At 33.2% G+C, this 15,185-nt stretch overlaps 2 protein-coding genes across 2 annotated transcripts in view; both read right to left on the bottom strand.

Moving 5' to 3' along the window:
* Positions 1–1,328: 1,328 nt before the first annotated feature.
* Positions 1,329–2,375, bottom strand: LOC100817433 (tRNA(His) guanylyltransferase 2). Its single transcript, XM_041010478.1, is given in 3 exon segments — positions 1,329–1,476; positions 1,478–2,114; positions 2,117–2,375. Coding segments are annotated over 3 exon segments (1,044 nt in total).
* Positions 2,376–2,895: 520 nt separating this feature from the next.
* LOC100816895 (damage-control phosphatase At2g17340) overlaps positions 2,896–15,185 on the bottom strand; it is a 29,057-nt gene continuing 16,767 nt past the window's right edge. The window contains exons 9-13 of the mRNA XM_041010369.1: positions 9,067–9,144; positions 8,863–8,944; positions 6,711–6,850; positions 3,350–3,487; positions 2,896–2,910 (exon numbers count right to left, since the gene is read on the bottom strand). Of these exons, the coding sequence (XP_040866303.1) occupies positions 2,896–2,910; positions 3,350–3,487; positions 6,711–6,850; positions 8,863–8,944; positions 9,067–9,144 (453 nt within the window). The remainder of the gene's footprint in view (positions 2,911–3,349; positions 3,488–6,710; positions 6,851–8,862; positions 8,945–9,066; positions 9,145–15,185) is intronic.

Genomic DNA, 15,185 nt, shown 5'->3' with positions numbered 1-15,185 from the left:
TTTACATAATCTTATCATATAAAACCCAAAAAGCCCTTGCACAACTATATATCAACTAAAAAAAATTCACTTATTAACTATAAGGACTAAAATGAATAAGTTTGAAAACTATAGGGACTAAGTGGATAATTAAACCTAAAGAAACATATAAAATGAGAAATTTGCAAAAGACAAGTGTAATCCAATGTATTGGATATAAACAGTGTAGCTTTGGAGAAATTACAACGTACAACAACGAAGTAGCATTATGTTTGACTCATTTTTAACACAGTAGATAAAAACTTAACTATAACACTATTTTTTTAGGCCTTGGTATTTAAAATTCTTATTAGATCACAACTAATTTGAGATAAGTAGGGTGGGGGTTAAAGTTCTCCTGGCATCTATTATTTTTTTTTAACAAAAGGTTATTTGTACAACAAATTTAATGCTGTGATGGAAAGAAATAGAGAGAAAAAACAAGTATTATATAAATTCTCTAAGTACTCTTTATTTTTATTTATAAAATTAAAATTTAAATCCCATGGTAAGAAAAATTCAATTATGTCAAGAAGATCTAACTTGGTTGAACTTGATATATGAATTATTATAAATTTCCCACTATTATCTTTAATTCTCACTTATAAAAAAAGTCAATTGTTTTTTCATGGTAAAGCAAAGCAATAAATATTGCATATAATTTTTCATAATTTCACCATAATTTTGAAGAATAGAATCAATTTTGTGTTATCCAAACACACTTACTTATTTCTTAAGGAAAGCTAAGTTTTCTCCTACTTAGACCAATTTACTGGTGACACTATTACTATACAACATGAAGGTTCTATAATTAACTTCATTGCAAAGGCAAACATAAAGGATCCTTCCTCATCTCTTATAACCCATTGAATGGAATCTATTTTGTTTTAAGTTTAGTAAAATAGCTTCATGCCTTGGATAAGTTAAATATGTTAAGATGAACATACTAGAAGCTCAAAATTGTTTAAAAAGCAAATTCTGAACAAAATAATTACTGCTTGAGTTCAAGAAAATTTGATATCTTAATTTATAGGAAAATAGATATTTTATTATAAAATAAAATAACATGTTAGACTTCTTTAGAATTAGCTAGGTACCTGTTGTTGCATGGGGCAATGGTGTAATCAAACTCGCTCATTGGAAGGGGGATGTAAAGGGATACAAGCATTCTCCAGATTTCATGTAAATTAAAAAAATCTAAATATAACACCCAAAATGTTAAACCAAACCAACCAAAAAAATTCAGCAGCAAGAAATAAAGTAATAGAATTGAAATTAGCAGACTAAATGCTACACTTCACATACAGTTATTAATCAAGGATGTTTGGGTGTTCCAACCAAAAGGTTGGCCCAATAATGTCAATATGTCCTACAATAACCTTTCCATAATTTTCAGGAGTCTCTCCATTCTCCTGATGAATTAGAGCAGTGTCTACCTTGTCCCTATAAATTATTTCAGTACATGACTGGTAAATTATTGTAGTCAATAGCCAATTCCTCAATTTTCTTTTCCAACTGAGCACCCTTTAAACTATTTTGGGCTTTCCTTTTGCTTTTTCTAGATGCAACTAACTTCCAGAAACAAGAGTTATAATGATTGTTGATGTGGCAATCCACTTGTCTCCATGAAAGGTAGTCCCGTAGAATCTCAGTAGATGAATTGCACAACGCTCGTCCATCAAAGGAAGAAGGGTTCTTTAACTCACTTTGTGGGAAGAAGTTTTTCCATCTCATCACATAAGTGGATGTGAAGAAAGACACAATAGCTGAAATTATTGTATTAGCTCTCCTTTGATAAAGATTAGTGGCCTTCTTAAGAATAAAGCTATACTCATCACTAACCCCATAGGCAAAGACTATATCCTCCCAAAACTTTTCTAAGACAACGACTGCACACAAATTCATCAAGTTAAGAGTTCTATCATCATTTGGCTTCACAAATTCATGTATCTCAGAAAACCTATGGAAGTGGCATCCATCTATTTAAACTACAATCCATGTAGACGACATCAATTTGCTATCAAATTCAAAGGACCTCACATACTCTGGAGTCTCATTGTTAATTTCTTCAACAAAACCACTAAGCTCCTTCAAAAAACGGTATGCTCATTCCAAAATCTCTTACTTGTTATTTTCTTGGAACACACTGCGATTATCTACCTTCTGCGCCTTTTAATTGGAACATCATTATTTGTGTGCTTCACAATATCTTCAACGATTATCTTCAGAACATAAGACCCTTGGCGGAATATCGACTCTAGTGCATTGTAATTGACATTGAACTCATCAAATAAAAGATTATTTAGCTCACTTTTGTCAAAATCCTTGATGAAATCCCATGCTTCTTTCCCATTCATTTGTATTGGTTGTTAGATTGATTGTTGCATCTTAGTACATTTCATATTTGCTTTTCATTGTGCATCATCATAGTGTGCGTAAAGGAAATTTTCTTAGATTTTTTTTTCAGAGGCAAAAACTCTCTATTTTAATCGATTACAACAAGCTCTGAAGCTTGAAGAGTTAAAGTCTCGTATTGGTTTAATCGATTATAGAAGTATTTTAATCGATTATAGAAGTATTTTAATCGATTACTCTATTGTTTTGAGACAATGACTGATTTTTCAAGAGTCTCTGCTTTAATTGATTACTTGGTGGATGAATTGATTACTTCTCTCTTGTTTAAGTTGTTCAGAGATGAACAAGAACACCTTAATCGATTACTTAGGTCATCTAATCGATTACATTGTTTTTGATTGGTTTTCTAGGTGTTGGATGAACATTTTAATCGATTACTTGGTTGATCTAATCGATTACTTCGTTGAAATAATCAATTACCTTAAAGATTTAATTGATTACAAACGGTTATAACTGCATTGTCTATGAATAACCAACCTGTGTTCACATCTAACAATTATGAAATCATTAGTGGATATTCATTACAAAAATGAGTGGTTAGTTAAGCACCATCTTAGAAAGGTGGCTTTCTAAGACAGTCTTGACCTAACCACTGTCTTATAATGTTATTTTAAAAAAAATTAATTAATTTTAAATAATAAAAACATTATTATGAAATGACAAAAACAACATTAAGAATTAGAGAGCTAGAGGTCATATTTGTTGTATTACTAGATCATACCACCACTGAATGAGCCACGAACAGGGTCATGCCACAATTTGTAGAAATCTTGTATTAGTTTCTATTTATGAGCTTGAACACACACTAAACCAACATATTTTGTCAGTTCGGGCCAGTGTTGAGATGCTACTACCAAAACCCTCAAGAACCATCGCAAAATTAAAAAAAATCATGACAAATGGATCGTAAGCTTACAGTTCGTAATGAAGGGTTGAAGTCTTCTCCATTTTCAGGACGGGTAGCATCCGCTCCAAATTTTATACTTGGTATGTCACTAACCAATGGTATTCTACATCTTACAACATCAACCATAATGGTGTTTCTACCTCCCACCTGCATTAAGAAGAGGTCAAATGAGGATTAATTAGTAGTTGGAAACATAACAATGAAGTCAAATAATTTCAACAATATCCATAGAACAGAGATGACTACATTGGCCAACATGACATTGTATTTTAGTAACAGGATAAACTGCCAAGAATTTATCATCATTTTTGTAGGTCAAAACACTCACAACTATGCAAAAAGCTTAACTGACTATTGAAGTACAAATATATATATTACTCTTCAAATATGCATCAACTACTGACATGTGGAACCCATTACTAGGTCCACAAGGGTGGACACCATTGCATGCATTTTAGTGAACAATATGATTGTGATGAAGGCATGAAAGGAGGACATCAAGGTCAATAATGAGGAGCTCCTGTTGTCTGATTGTAATGGAATCATCACCAAATCCATTGGGTGCAAGCTTCATTAGATAGAAAAGCCTGTTGGATTAGAGCTAGATTAGGCGCTAAGCGCTCTTGGCTTTGGATGGGGTTGTTAAGCTCTTCAATTTGGAAGAAGGGGTGCCTTTATGTTGGATCGAGTGACCTCAGAATAATTAAGAAGGGGGGGTTGAATTAATTATTCCTAAACCTTTACTAATTAAAAAATTACTCTTTTAAGGCTTTTACTAAATTGTTAAGAGAATGAGGAGTAGAAGAGAAACTTAACAGAAAGTAAAAGCGAAAATTAAATGCACAGCGGAAAGTAAAAGAGTAGGGAAGAAGGAAACAAACACAGAAGAGTTTTATACTGGTTCGACAACAACCCGTGCCTACATCCAGTCCCCAAGCGACCTGCGGTCCTTGAGATTTCTTTCAACCTTGTAAAAATCCTTTTACAAGCAAAGATCCACAAGGGATGTATCCTCCCTTGTTCTCTTTGAACCTAGTGGGTGTACCCTCCACTAGAACTGATCCACAAGAGATGTACCCTCTCTTGTTCTCAGTCAAACCCAAGTAGATGTACCCTCTACTTGTATCACAAAGGATGTACCCTCCAATGTGTTGAGACAAAGATCTCAGGCTATTAAACCTTTGATACTTTGTGAATGGGGATACAAAAGAATTCTTAGGCGGTTAGTCCTTTGAACACTTTTGTATTAGGGAATGGGAAGAATCAAAAGAATTCTCAGATTGTGTCGTTTTGAATTCTTTGACAAGGGAGAAGGGAGACACAAAAGAATTCAGGCGGTTAGTCCTTTGTTCTTTTGGAAAAGGGAGAAGAGAGACACAAAAAGAATTCAGACGGTTAGTCCTTGACGAATTCTTTTTGGCAAAGGGAGAAGAGAATGAAAAGGATGAATAGCACAAGTTTTCAAGGTTTGGAAAACCAGAAAACTTCAGAAAGCTTTTGGTACAAATAAGAAGAAAAAGTTTCAAAGAGATTCAAGGCTTGTAAAGGATTGTATAAAATAAGTGTTCAAGATTTTTTTAAATGTAAAACAAAGCCTTGCTTTTATAGGCTCTCCATGTCTGGTCAAGAAGACCATTCAGAAGAGTTATAACTTTTAGAAAAACTTAAAACCCATTTGAAAAAGTCAAAACCTTTTTTTGAAGAGTTACATCTTTTGATTTTTTCAGAAATAGTCACTGGTAATCGATTACCAAATCAATGTAATCGATTACACAAAGCTTTTGAGTGAAAGGATGTGACTCTTCACATTTAAATTTGAATTTCAATGTTCAAGGGCACTGGTAATCGATTACCAAAACATTGTAATCAATTACAGCCTTTGAAAATAATTGGAACGTTGTAAATTCAATTTGAAAACTTTTTCAAACTCATTTTGCTACTGGTAATCGATTACCAGAGAGTAAAAACTCTTTGGTAAATGTTTTGTCAAAAACTCATGTGCTATTCAAAGTTTTGAAAAAACTTTTTAATACTTATCTTGATTGGGTCTTTTATTCATTCTTGAATCTTGAGTCTTGAATCTTGATCTTGATTCTTGAGATCTTGAATCTTGAATCTTGATTCTTGATTCTAGGCTTTCTTCTTGAGTCTTGAATTCTTCTTGATTCTTTAACTCTTGACTTGTTCTTGATTCACTTGAGATGTTCTTTGATTCACTTGAGTTGTTCTTTGATCTTTGAGCTTTTTTTTCATCACCTTTGTCATTATCTTTTTTTGTCATCGTTGTTATCATCAAAACATCTTTGAATCACATTCACCATGAAGCCTTGCTTCTACACTTTACTGTCAATTGAACTCCCTATAAGTTGCTCTATTGGATAGTATATATTCTACTTGGGTTATGTAATCTCTACATGGAGGAAGGGGTGCCTTTACTGTCAATAAGGATTATGATTTGGCTTGTGTAATCTCTATATGGTTGGAAATGTAGATATCCTATCAGTACCAGTAACCTCTCAAAACATGAAGCTAGCCGATGTAATTATTGGTAGCATACCTAAGCGTATTGACTATGTATAACCCCTACATACCAATATTTCATTAGTAAGTAGTAAGTATCGTTTGTAGTAGCAAAAATAAATTGGAAGAATTAGCTGCTCATGTATCATTCTAAGTTTCTTTTTGAGTCTCTTGATTTGTAAAATCAAAAAAAGTTTAACATCATGGACAACAAAGTTGGCATATATGGAAATTGTTCATGAGAAAACCATGTTATATGAATTAAGAAATACCCTTTTCAGTTCAATTTTTCTCTGTCTCTTTTACTGCCCAAATGAGTGTTGGAGATTGGTTATGTCAAAAACATTATCTAGGTCATCTGAAAGGCATATTCTAGGTCTTCCCGGAGGCATTTGTCTAGAATGGGCATCAAACGGAAACAATTGAACTGCAAAATATTCGGTATAAGTAGTGCATAAAAGATAGAAGAAAAAAGTGGTGCGAGAATTCTAAATTATTTTATTTTTTTTTCATAAAAATCAATAGCCCCAAATTAATGTATTGTTAGTGTCTTGACATATTATTGTATTGTAGTTGATCAATAGCCCCAAATTATTGTATTGTTAGTGTCTTGACATATTTATTGGGAAATACCCAAGTCCCACATCGGTTGCCTCAATCCTTCGAGTACAATTTATATATCTGTTGGGCAACTTCACTTAATGCCAATTATTTTTAAGATGAAATCTAACATGGTACCTATAATCAACCTGAACAAACATAAAATTTGAAAGAATGAAAAAATAAATTTATGTTCTACCAAGCCATAAACAATTTGAAAGCATAAATGAGCAAAAAAGAAACATGAGACCTTTAATTCTGTGGAAACCAAGAAATATTCTCTAATGCCATGAAATATCTGTTCTACCAAGCCATAAACAATTCTTTCAGATGATGGTGCTAGCCGCCTATTCCAGAGTGTACTATCTAGAAGATTAGCAAGCTTTGTTTCTGTTGAGAGTGACAATAGAATGACATATAAAATAAGCCATGAAAACTTAACTTAGCAGATAATATATTATTCATTTGCTCTTATAGTTTAAGTGGTGGATATAATCATACAAGCCTAGCTAAAATTCAAAGTAGGGAGCAACATACTTTCAAAATGCAGCATACCAAAGCATGTCTCTGTAAATGCCCCTTAAATCAAGTCTAACTTATTGTGGAGAGACCATGAAACATATCGTGTGGTGCTTACCAAGTCCTCCATACATCTGTAGCAAAGATGCATGGAAAAATGGAATTTAGAAACTAGCAAATAAACAAGCTACAATACTAATATTTAACAGGTATTATGAAAAGGGATAAATTATGGATGAGAATGCGAACATGAAACATATATGATTCGTTGCAAAGTTAAGTTTGGCAATATTATCACATCACATTTGGTACAAATCAAGTTCATTTTTTAAGATCAAGGGAAAAAAATGCACCCTAACATAAAAAAAGAACAAGCGAGAAAAAAAATTAAGCGGAAAACACAAAATCATGATATAATGCAAGACTTCCATACATTACACTTGATGTTCTCTTTTAAAAGCTAAATTATGCATCATATTCCTCATAAATTAAGCCCATAATTTTTATTTATTTATTCATTAAAAGGTTCATTTGCCATATGGAAACAAACTTGTAGCAAATGGGGACAAGTAGTGGTTAACTTTTCACGGCATGATTTTTCAGTAGATTCTGCAAAGTTGTTGAAGGGAGAGGCAATACGCCTGTGGAACACCTCATGGTCATGGCCACTTAGATATTCACTATCTTTCTGTCAAACAAAATACATAAATATAATAAATTTAGGAAAATGAGAAACTAATAATTGCACAAAACTCTTATGATATTGCAAAAGCATAAACAACTGATTCATAAAAATTATCAATAACAGACCATGTCAAAAGCATAAGCTATATACACCCCCATGCAAGAGCCCTTCTAAATTGAATCACTGATAATGAGCAGACCACCCCTACCTTGTCCTAAAATGCACTTTTATTTAGAATAATAGGGCTGGCAATATTAGACTTTACTCACAACACTTAACACTCCTAATAGTCTAAAAACTAAACAATTTATGAAAATTAGTTTGGCCCATCGATGGATTTTATTGCTTATACAAAGATCTTTCTAGTATAAAACTATTAAATACTAAGAAGAAAAATATTTAACGGTTATCTCAGGCTTATAAGGCATCACTTTTTCCTGTTTCTATACTCTTAGCAAAAAGGTTCTAAATCCTTGAAGGAATGAAACTTGCTTTCTGTGGATTGTGCAGTGCAAAAACATTCTGTTATTTGATGCCCTAACAAATCCAAGATGTTACATATCAAAATAAACTTCTCCGATTTTCCGTAGCTTTTAAGTTTTAACATTTTCTACAAGATATGTTACATGATTCGTACCAACAAAACCCAAACTCATTTTTTTCTAAATTTTCCTCAGTTTTAAAATATTTTAAAGTCAATATTCAAAGGTGTTGCTCAATGTCCAAGAACTGTCTTGTTCTAACTTTCCAAAGGCAATTTTTTAATCCACGGCCAGCACTAACCTGTGACATCACGTTGCTGCTAATACTATTGCCTTTGCTACCCTACTTCACTCAAGTACCAAAGCCCAACAATGCATCTATAAATTGATCCGTCAATGAAATACAAGTTTCCAACAATTTACGATCACGGTTCCTACTTATAATATCCTTTCAACTGATTTATATTTTAAGATTAGATAATCACATTAAAATTTTCAATTTATTATACTATAATTTTAAAATTATTATTTTCTTATTTTTCGAACCACTCAATTGCTCCTCATTAATATTTTTTAAAAGAAAATAATTAAGTAACCGATATATAAAAAAATAATTAATACATTCAAATTTTTTTAAAAAATCTTATAAAAAGCCACATACAAATTTTTAAAAAGGATCTTATTATAAGTAGGTAAGAGGGAGTACAAGGAAGAACTTCCCATCCCTTCTAAGATGACAAGTTCTGCATCGCTGGCAAGGTAAGCAAGCTCCTGTGACACTCTTGTAAGATCAATGACCTGTAATCCATTCAACAAAGCACAAAAGATGTAATCATCATCATACAGGTTAAAGATCTGATATGACAGGTTTGAATACCATAATTTTCCTAGTCGACAGAAAGCATTGCTCATTTTCTTACAGGTAAATCACTGCTAGAGTTCGCAATTAAAAGATTTGAAATACTGACTCCCAGAGGCTGTCCTTCTTCATCCTTTAACTGGATAAGTGGAAGCCAACATGATGGGGCAAATTGTCCCAAAGGGGGCACTTTTACAAACTAATTCCCCAAATGAGATTGTTTTGAAAGTTTTTTCGACATGGATCTTTTTTCGACGTAAAATGCATGCATGCAGAAGCAAACCGCTAGTTTCATTGGCGAGTTTGCTGTGTCCGTACACGTGGCATGGAGTCGCCAGCCCCATTGGCGATTTCGCCATGCATGGGGAGTAGCCAGTCAAACTGGCGAGTTCCAAGCACAGGAGGGCATAGGCTAGGATTTTAGTTGGCAGGCTTGGCAGGGGGAGGTTTGCAGGGGTTGCAGTCTGCACGCACAGGAACTCGCCATTCCCACTGGCGCGTTGCAGGGAAACTCGCCATTTCCACTGGCGAGTTGCGTTTTGAAAAAAAAAATTCCCTTATAAAACCTGCACGACTACAGCTACTCCCTTACTCCCTGTTGCGTTCCTCCCTCATCACTTGTTGTTGATCCCTCTTTCCAATCCATTCCTTTCTTCCTCTTCCTACTACGTGCTTTGTGTTCTTGGTAAGTATTTTCTTAACTGGTAACTTTAAATATTTTTTGTGTTATATATATGTTAAGTTAATTTTAATTGATATATTAATATTATTTAGGTTAGGTTTTTGACCCTCTACATTGCTTGGTTGCTATTCCTACTACGTACTTTTTGTAAGTGTTTCTTAACTGATAACTTAAAATACTTTATATATATATATATATATATATATGTTAAGTTAATTTCAATTGACATATTAAAATTATTTAGGTTAGGTTTTGGAAGTTGTAAGTTATTAGTTGTGTTATATACATATGTTAGGTTAGTTTTAGTTGATTTGATAATATTATTTTGTTTAGATTTTGTAAATTAGTATGGTATTATTTGTTTTATATATGTTTAGATTTTGATAATATTAGTTGTGCTATATACATATGTTACGTTTGTTTATCTTAGATGGTAATTTTAAATTTTAAGTAGTACCTTCAAATATTAATATTATTTGTGTTATATGTATATATTATAATTTTAGTTGGTATCTTATTATTTGTATTATACAGTACATTATTTTTAGTTGATTTGTTAATATGATTTTGTTGAGGTTTTTTAAATTTGTATGTTATTATTTGTGTTATATATATATTTCGTTAATTTTAGTTGATATGTTATTATTATTTGGTTTAGATTTTTTAGGTTTGTATGGTATTATTTATGTTATATATGGTATGTTAAATTTAGTTAGAATATTAATATTATTTAGTTTACTTATTTTAAGTTTTTATTGAAATATATGATACGTTATTATATATATATATATATATATATATATATATATATATATATTGTTTAAATTTTTGTTTCCATAGTAATTTTTTGATTTATTTTAATTTATTTCTATAATATATGTTATTTAATTTAAATTGTGTTAATTGGAAAAAAAATTTGGTCATTTATTTAAATTTATGTATGTATTTTAATTTTTAATTTTGTTATTTGTAGAGTATTTTAATTAGTATTTTAAGTTTTGCATGTATTTTAATTTATTTGGATAATATATTTAAATTTTATTATTTGTATCATATATTTTGTTGTTCAAATTTATGTATTTTGTTATTTATTCAGATTTTAATTATTTGGTATGTATATTTAATTAATTTTTTGTAAGTGTACTTAATTTTTTTAATGTAAAATTTTTGTTGTCAATTTTTTGTATTATATTTTATTTTATAGTATCAATGTCATCTTCGTCGTCATGTTCATCAAATATACAAATTAAGTCTGGTCCAATAGATGATGACGTTTTATGGATGCAAGCTAAGCATGTTTCAGAGCATGCTTGGAATGAGGAAGAAGACAGAAAATTACACATCAGACGAGTTGTCCCCATTTGTCAAGGTCAAGAAGAAATACTAGAGGAAATTATTCCTCTACTTCGGCAATCTGGTGTTTACTGGATAATGAAGATGAAGGCCCGAAACACATACGTTTCACATGAGATGCGGAGAGTGTACAATTACTCTTCAAGATTTCTCTGTATTATTAGGTCTGCGTGTTGATGAGGCACCATTAATTGGTCCAACAAATCTTGGTTGGGCTGATTTATGTGAAGAATTGTTAAGAGTCAAACCACAGGAAGGTGAACTTCAAGGCAGCGTGGTTAAATTAAGTTGGTTGGCTCACTATTTTTCACAATTAAATAACCATGACGGTAACGTAGAACAACTAGACAGGTTTATCGGTGCAGGGATCCTTAGATTCATAGGAGGTGTCCTATTTGTTGACAAAAGTAGTAACAAAGTTTCCCTAAGGTACCTGCAATTTTTACGTGACTTTGGACAGTGCAGCACGTATGCATGGGGACCTGCTGTGCTTGCTTTTTTATATATAGAGATGTGCAGCACCACCGTTTACAAAACTAAATCAATCGGAGGTATGTGCATCTTAATCCAAATGTGGGCATGAGAATGATGCACGACTTTGGCTCCAAAGAGGACTCCTCCCGTAATAGAAAATAAACCATTCAGACACAGGTTAGTTGTTTAAAAAGTAAGATTTCATTTGAAAATAATTAATAATATAACGCGTCGGCAATGATGATTTCATATTTTTTTGTAGGTGGCTGCGACGTGGAAATCAACATATTTGGCAATGATGATCTGATAGTTTTCATCGCGAATTGGATATCATGAAACTACACGAGGTAAGAAGATCGTAATGTATTGGTTAAATAATAAATAATATGTCATGTTTTAGTGAAAATTAACAACTGTGTTGTTGTATGCAGTTTCTGTGGGAGTCTTACACAACAACTGTTATGTCAGCGTTGCCTCCAATTTCTTTGGTTGGAATTGTAGCGTGGTGTGTAGTGGTGCCACTCATTTGTTTCCATGTTGTTGAGTGACACCAACCCGATAGAGTGTTGCGACAATTTAGAATGCAACAACCTATTCCCGTGTCAAAGGAACAATTGGGGACAACTATTGGCCCCAATGATCAGTCAATGGAACAATTGAGCTGAGTTTAGGGTAGAAGTTTATCCTTGACAGGAGGGCCTATTGAGTTTTAACTCCGACTACATGGTCTGGTATAGGCGAAAAACGAAGATGTTTATCGACCCAAAGAATGCAAACACAACTACATCGGTATTTATTTGTTTTTGAATATTTAAGTTCAAATTATTTTTTAAAGCATCGACATTAATTTCCTCACCCTAATAATTGCAGGCTGAAGTTGCAGAGACATTACAGTATATGGTGTCACCACAAGGGAGGAACACATGGACAATTGATGATCTCGTGCCTTATGTGGAGAATATAACGATTTTATCTAAAGAGCAAGAGAGAATCACTGAGGCTGTGGCACATGGTCCAGCATCATAGCGTTAATTTCCAGCACAAGAGTTTCACATTCTTCATTCAAGTGTTGAAACTCGGGGTTTTGGCAGAAGAAAGGAGGCTATTGAAGCGGAAGAATTTTCCCAACAAATGGAGGAGCGTGGCCATGGAATGTATTACACGCCACCAACATTTTCTCAGTATCCTTCACAGATATATCAGTATCCTTTCGAAGGTCATCACACTGATATGTCTGCAAGCGAACATTCACTCGGTGGTGTTGCAAAAACACATCCTCATTTTTCATGGCCGACTATGACCCCTTCACAACAACATGATGCCCCAATTGCAACACCTAACGCCCCATTAGCTCCGCAATAGAATGTACCTGGAGCAATACCTGATATGAGTGACTTATTATGTGTTGATTTGCGAGTTTTCTGTTGAGGCTGAGCAAGTAGAAGCGAGGAGACATAGCGGCAGAAGAAATCCTGATCGTCAAGCGCGAAGATGGGATCGACCATGTGGCACATCCTCACGTCATCACGGACATCATAATGAATGATTTTCATGTCTCTGTTTAAATTTGTTGTTGTATGTTTGTCATTTGAATTTGACACTTAATCTATCATTTCTCATTTATTAAGGCTTACTAATCGATATAGTTTATGTCGCACATCAAACTATAATAATAAATAAAGTTTAAAAAAAAACTAAAGTAGACAAACGAAAATAACTATTGGTACTAACTAACGATGAACATCAATGTCATATGTGCACTATGATCCAGATACTTCATTGGACTCCTCACTCACTCAACCTGGATTGATCGGAAGAATTTATTTCAACTTCTAAATGTAATTTTATTTCATTAGATGCATCAGTCTGGACATTTTCCACCTACCTATTTGCTCAAATTATAAGGTTCATCATCAGAAGCAGCATAAATTTCAAGGGTTAGCGTTTACGATTTAGGGGTTATGGCTTAGGTTTAAGGTTAATGGTTTAGGGGTTACAGGTTTAGGGTATAGGGTATAGGGTTTGGTGTTTGGGGATTAGGGTTTAGGGTTTAGTGTTTAGGGGTTAGTGATTAGGGTTTAGGGTTTAGGGGTTAGGGTTATGGGCTTAAGGTTTAGGGTTTGGTTTTAGGATTTGGGGTTTAGGGTGTAGGGCGTAGGGTTTAGGGTTTGGGTTATGGGTTAAGGTTTATGTTGGATCAAGTGACCTCAGAATAATTAAGAAGGGGGGGTTGAATTAATTATTACTGAACCTTTACCAATTAAAATTTAGCCTTCTTTGGCTTTTACTATGTTGTGAAGAAAGTAAAGAACAATAATAGAAACTTAACCAAAAGTAATAGTGGTAATTAAAGTACACAACAGAAATTAAAGAGTGTAGGGAAGAAGAGGACAAACATAAGAGTTTTATACTGGTTCGGCAACAACCCGTGCCTGCATCCAGTCCCCAAGCGACCTGCGGTCCTTAAGATTTCTTTTCAACCTTGTAAATTCCTTTACAAGGCAAAGATCCACAAGGGATGTACCCTCCCTTGTTCTCTTTGAACAACCTAGTGGATGTACCCTCCACTAGAACTGATCCACAAGAGATGTACCCTCTCTTATTCTCAGTCACAACAACCCAAGTAGATGTACCCTCTACTTGTACCACAAAGGATGTACCCTCCAATATGTTAAGACAAAGTTCTAAGGCGGTTAGTCCTTTGAAACTCTGTGAATAGGGAATCAAAAGAATTGTCAGGCGGTTAATCCTTTGAAATCTTTTGTTTATGGGAAAGGGAAGAATCAAAAGAATTCTTAGACTGTGTCGTTTTGAATTCTTTGACAAGGGAGAAGGGAGACACAAAAGAATTCAGGCGGTTAGTCCTTTGTTCTTTTGGAAAAGGGAGAAGAGAGACACAAAAAGAATTCATGCGGTTATTCATTGGCGAATTCTTTTTGACAAAGGGAGAAGGGAATGAAAAAGATGAATAGCACACTTTTGTTTTCAAGGTTTTGAAAACCAGAAAACTTTTGAAAGCTTTTTGACAAAGGAAGAAGAAGAAAATGATGATGTTCAAAGAGATTCAAAGGTTGTAAAAGATTGTAATGATTGTTTGTAAAGGTTTTAAGTGTTAATAATTGTTCTTAAAATGCAAGTCAAGGTCTTGCTTTTATAGAGTCTTCATATCTGGTCAAGAAAACCATTAGAAGAGTTATAACCTTTAGAAAAATCTGAAAACCATTGGAAGAGTTACATCTTTTGATTTTTATTCACAACTTATCACTGGTAATCGATTACCAAATCCTTGTAATCGATTACACAAAGCATTTTTGTGAAAGGATATGATTCTTTACAATTGAATTTGAATTTCAACGTTCAAACATACTGGTAGTCGATTACCAAATCATTGTAATCGATTACACCATTTTGAAATCAATTGGAACGTTGTAAATTCAATTGAAAGCTTTTTTGAAAACAATCTTTGCTACTGATAATCGATTACCAGAGAGTAAAATCTCTTTGGTAAAAGATTTTGTGAAAAAACCTCATGTGCTACTCAATATTTTGAAAAAAGTTTTAGTACTTATCTTGGTTGAGCCTTTTCTTGATTCTTGAATCTTGAGTCTTGAATCTTGATCTTGATTATTCTTGATTCTTGATTCTTGAAACTTGAAACTTGATTCTTGAAT

This window comes from Glycine max, chromosome 16 (genome assembly GCF_000004515.6).
Source record: "Glycine max cultivar Williams 82 chromosome 16, Glycine_max_v4.0, whole genome shotgun sequence".
Lineage (NCBI taxonomy): Eukaryota > Viridiplantae > Streptophyta > Magnoliopsida > Fabales > Fabaceae > Glycine > Glycine max.
Note: the sequence above shows the minus strand (reverse complement) of the source record. Positions and strands in the feature narration are given on the sequence as shown.